At 40.2% G+C, this 5,516-nt stretch overlaps 1 protein-coding gene across 1 annotated transcript in view; it reads right to left on the bottom strand.

The window, feature by feature from the left end:
• SLC15A4 (solute carrier family 15 (oligopeptide transporter), member 4) overlaps positions 1-5,512 on the bottom strand; it is a gene marked incomplete at its 5' end in the record, with an annotated part of 28,219 nt that extends 22,707 nt beyond the window's left edge. The window contains one exon of the mRNA XM_010013826.1: positions 5,156-5,512. Coding sequence (XP_010012128.1) covers positions 5,156-5,512 — 357 coding nt within the window. The remainder of the gene's footprint in view (positions 1-5,155) is intronic.
• Positions 5,513-5,516: the final 4 nt, after the last annotated feature.

Genomic DNA, 5,516 nt, shown 5'->3' with positions numbered 1-5,516 from the left:
AAACTAGCAGGAATTCTCCTTTTCCCCCCTATGCTTGCATTGTTTTCAGTCACTCAAGCACAAAGAAAAATCTATCACTCCTTCTGCTCAATTTCATCTGTGCTCAAGCATAGCAGCACTCGCATTGTGGTACCAGCATCACCAGCTTCATTGTTTTCTTAATATTCTACTAGCAACTGCAGCAGGAAAATGATGCACACAAATGGCACAAGTATGGCGTGGGTCCCAGATCAAATCTGTCCTCTGGGCTAAGGGTTCCACATCCCTACATTGAAAGTCAAAATAGGTATGTTTAAAAGATTCTGTCACCATCACAACAGAACAGCTTAAAAACAGCAGTAGTGCCTAAAAGGTGTGAAAAAGGTCACCTTCTTAGATTTACCATGTTTCAGTCAAACTCCTTACAACAGGAAAATGCAAACAGTATCAGCAAAATGCCATGGCTAGAGCACAAGGTCTCGTATCATGGCACAAAACCACTGCAGTAAAACTCTTTAGAGGTGCCCTGACTCAAATGAACATTAGCAGTAAGAACAAGAAGAAACAATCCAGTAGTGCTTCTGCTTCAATAAAAATACAGAATGACCTATTGTACCATATAAGGAGCATCTCAATTGCCCTAAATTTTCCTCTCTTAGAGCAAATTTAAATTAAAAAAAAATAACCTTCCAAAATCCTCAAAAAAATCAAACAAAAAACCCACACCAAAAACCTCCACCAACAAAGGAAATGAGCAGCTCTAAGCACTCTAGCCACAGCTGCTCTCTTGGTCTTTGGCCACATGTCAATGCTGCCTGCATTCAGGTGGGCCCCTAAAGAGGAAATAAAATAATCTTGCTACTTTCAAGACATTGAACATAACTTTTGCAAAAGAAAATCTAACCTGACCCTTATTTTTCTGCAGTCAAAAAGGTGGTTTTCTTGATATGTCTGAGAACTACCCTTTACAAGTAGTTAATCCAAATGCAGAAAAAAAAGCACAATGACATTATGAGTTTTATAACTGGGACCTATACAGCACTAGATTTCAAAATAGTAAAGAAATAGTTCTCAAAATAAAAGTTTCTAATACATAACACGTATCAGACTGGTTGTTGCCAGATGAGAGGTAATTTAACCACAGTTTTCATGATAAAGAATCCTGAGTGCCTGGAACACTATGTTATGGGAATTGTGTAGTCACTAGGTTATTTACAGCCACTGCACTGCAGCACTAAACTCATTTAGGATATAGGGCTAACATCTTACAATCAGAACAAAATTTTAAACGCAACTAGAACAAAGAGAGAAAAGAGTAATTAGATCTTTAGTTCTGACATCTGATATAATGTCATTACAGATATCTAACCGACGGCAACTTCCACAGCACAGCTGTCCCTGAGGTTAATACTTAGGCCTCATTCTGACTTAGAAGATGATCCCTTACTGATTTATCCCTCCCCTGGATTTTTCAACAGTAACATCTTTCTTAGGAGATGATCCAAAGCAGTTTGTATGGCTTGAAACCAAAAATATTACAAAGCTAACATTAAGATTCTATTAGATTCTCCTGACTTTTATGTGAAGAGTCAGGGATCATCATAGCTTCTCCCTAGTTCCCACGTTTAGATGCTTTGCTCTGCCACAAAGTAATTTCCTAGCTCTCTACAGCTAGAGCAGTTTCAAAGAAATGGTCATCCACAGGATTTCTTATTTTTGCCACAGCTAGTGTCTATCTGGTGCCTACCATTCCACTGTGACATCTGATTTGGCGTCATCCGCTAACGATCTCAAGTATTTCCTAAACCACAACATTTCAGAGTTCCAGTGTGTCATAATCTTTCCTCTCTCCCTCTTCACATCACAACAAATCCAAAGCCATGACCTCCTGTTTAACTCACATAAAAGGAAAAAGATTAGAAGTTACTGACATTAGCAGTTTCCTGCAATCAACTGACAGTCACAAGTGACAAATGTAACAAAAAACCCCCAAACTTATCCTGGCCAACTATGTGAGCAGCCACACAACAGAGCAAGGATGAAAACACAGAAGCTTGCCCTTGTCCTTAGCCCACAAAAGAAAGCACAATAACAGTTTTCCACAGTCAAATTTACACTTAGAGAATTCTGACCACCTAATCCATCACTATAGACACCAGTTAGTCTTTGAGAGCATCTGGAGAGAGCTCAGTACCAGAGCTGATACATAATTTACAACTTTTACAGTAAAATTTGGCTAGTCCACATTTAAAGTCTGCTTCCTCTCACTAGTATCATATCTATTCTGCTTCTGTTGGAAACAAACAAATTAGTACTGCCCATGTGAGTGCCACAACTGCAGTTTTTAAACTGTTGTCTGCGGTCTTAGATGGCCGCAGTCTCCCAAGAAGTTCAACAACAAAGTAACATGGTCCCCCATAGGCTAGAAAATCTAAGTTAAGTTCTACAAGTAAATAAATGCTGAAAAATCATTCTAAAGCCATCTTTCCAGCAGCAATTTCCAATATCGTTCTGCCTCTGAAGATGCTACTGTAGTAACAATGGCTTTAGCAAAGATAGATTTTTGGCAGGTTATGGATTGCTAGGTTAGTGAATGTGATCCAATTCAGAAAGAAGATATAATGTAGGTTAAAACTAGCATCTCTAATCACCATAACCCCAAACCAGATTAATTTTTAATTACAACAATTATTATAGCTGATACTAGATCAGAAGCCTGCTACTAATGTTGGCTTCAATGCTGAAACTAAACCAGCTTTCATAATAATGAGTGATAATCATATTGTTTCCCAACTACAGAAAGTCACAAACTGCTACATAGAACAGGAAGTGACAGCAAAACACTGGCACTTAAAAGGGGAACTGGAAAGTGCCAGGTTATACACATCACATGATCATAAACGCTATTCTGAGAACCATCAGTTCAGATTTAGTCCGATATGACAGAACAATCTGAACTTCTAGAAAAGCTCTTATTTATAAACACAGTTAAAGTAAAGCTGGTCTATGCCTAGTTTGCAGTCACTGTTTTTTTGCTAAGCTGACCGGAAAAAGTTACTCTATACTAAGGCCACTTAGTCACTTGTAACAGCACTTCTAAAAGCATCCATATAACAGAAGTTAAGAAACTATATCCTTTTAACTTCAGAGGGAAATAAAATATTGGAATTTAATTTCCAATTTCCACGAAGTGATTCTTTTCTTCTAAATAAAAACATCCTCATTATGTTTGGGCTCGAATTATAGATCATAAGTTAAAACTGAAAAAATTACATGGTAGATTTTAAGACATCTGCAACAAAGTATAACTTACAATATCTGAAAGGTGGTTCATGTCAGCTAAAGAACATGATATACAATTCATATATTCCTTTGTTTGGTATTTAAGGTAAAGAGGACAAATTTTATCAGCACGTGTCCAGCCAAAACACATCTGCATTGTATTCTGGCCTCCCAAGAATGTGACTCTGGAAGACAGACTTTGTTCTCAGCAATATATATCTATTTACCCAGTGGTTTGCTGCATTTCTATGCACAGAGAAGGCACCCAACAGGGATTGAAACTGCACAAAAAGGTAAGTGGTATGCTGTAATATATTTAACAATAGATAAGCCAGAAAAACAGAGAAAGGGAAAAATTCAGTCCTCGGCAGAGCTCTACTGATTATTATGAACCAGAAGGGAGTATTTCTTTTGCTTCACCCTACATAAATCACTGTGAATTATCTGCAACCCTACCCAAAAACTGCTTTCTGTGAAATCCTGGGGGGAAAGCCTTTAAAAAAAATCTAGCTACAACAGCTACACTTCCATTGGCAGTGGTTCTTCTTTTGCTCTGTTCCTGCCATTATTTATTGCTTATATTTAATGTTCATAAAGTGTTCTGGGGATAAGCAGTCAGCTTTGAAAAACACCTTACAAGATAAAGTCATATTAAAGCTATTTCACTTGATGGGCTCATGCTGGCTTAAACAGAACCAATACGCTGGGGACACACAATCCTAGGCTATAATAATGTTTTACATTTATATACTGCCTTGCACCCAGAACTCCAGAATTTATAATGTATCAAATGCCAAAGAATTACAGATGTAAAGTACAAAACAGGTAACAGAGGTACGTTTGGCAAAGATCCTGTGGTAGATTCTACCTCTCACAAAGGATTTCATGGCATTTCCAATACCTGCTCTAACCAGAACTTAATGAGCCACTAAAAAGACACTCAGCTGTATCAGAGGTATTTTCCTTGCCTTGTCATCAAGAACATTTTGGTTAGAAAAGTTGCTCATATCTAACTATCTGAAATTCTCAATTTGCAAAGCTGTAATTACACTCCAACATCCACAGTCAGCACACTACCTTAGCACAAGATTGTAAAATAAATGGATACATGCAACAGCGCATTCCAATAGATATTTAATTATGAGCCGTCTCTCAAATGTTTTCTGTAAAGCCACTTGGTTCTGCAGTGATGATCCAACGAATGACATCACTGAAGTGATGATCTGAATAAGGTCATTTGACAGGACACGTCCTTATGAGAACAGCGCAGGTAATATGTTTACCATGTTGAGAGCACCTTCCCATCCACCATGTGGTGCAATATTAGCCAGCACAGAAGTATCACTCAAGGGCAGTGCAGTACACAGAGAATGTCTAAAGCATAAAAACCTGTTCTCTAGCCTTCACTTATCAGAGAAAGATAAAAGCCTCTGAACACTGCCATAGAAGGCCCATGTTAACCTTGTCAAAGCTAAAATGTGTATCAGATATTCCACCTGATGAGCTCCAGGATTGAATCAACTCCACAATGGAGGATGCTGACAATCCACTTAATGGCCATTAACTATTCAATCCAACTCCTCAAGACAGTGATGGCTTAAGCAAATTGGGTACCACGTGTAAGACAGGCCTACCAGGAAACCAAGAGCCATTAGAGAGAAGACACCACAGACACCAAAATTATATCAATCAGGGTACATCTTAACAGCTTACATTATACAGGTAACAAAGCTGCATGATCTGATACCTTCTGAGACTTAACACCTACCGAGATGTGCATCAGTAGGCGCACCATCCACCCCACCAAGGTAAGCCCCTCCACATGACTGACAGCTATCCCCTGGTGCAGATCTGCACCCACACACGATTTGGCAGCTGCCAGATAATACTTGACCTGGTCTGCCCCAAAAGGGGTGATGTTGGCCTTGACCGACCCGACGCCCAGACCCACGAGTACCAGTCCGATGAAGGTGGCGGTGGCACAGTAGCGAGTGGCTCCCACCTGGGAGCAAGGCGTCATGGTGGCGTTGGCCGCTGGAGAGGAGCAGTTCTCTACAGGGAACAGGGGGATGTCCCCACAGAGGCCCTGGCGGGTGTGCGGCGCGGCGATGACAGGGAAGGCCAGCATGCCCAGCAGGTACAGTGCCATGCTGAGCAGGATGGTGCCAAACTTGCCTAGGAGGGCATCAGCCAACCAGCCACCGAAAGGTGACACTAGGTAGGTGATGCCCATGAAGAGCAGCAGGGCCTGGCTG

The sequence above is a fragment of the Nestor notabilis genome, unplaced genomic scaffold (assembly GCF_000696875.1).
Source record: "Nestor notabilis isolate BGI_N333 unplaced genomic scaffold, ASM69687v1 scaffold10314, whole genome shotgun sequence".
In the NCBI taxonomy this organism is placed as follows: Eukaryota; Metazoa; Chordata; class Aves; order Psittaciformes; family Psittacidae; genus Nestor; species Nestor notabilis.
This window is presented reverse-complemented; position numbering and strand designations above follow the sequence as displayed.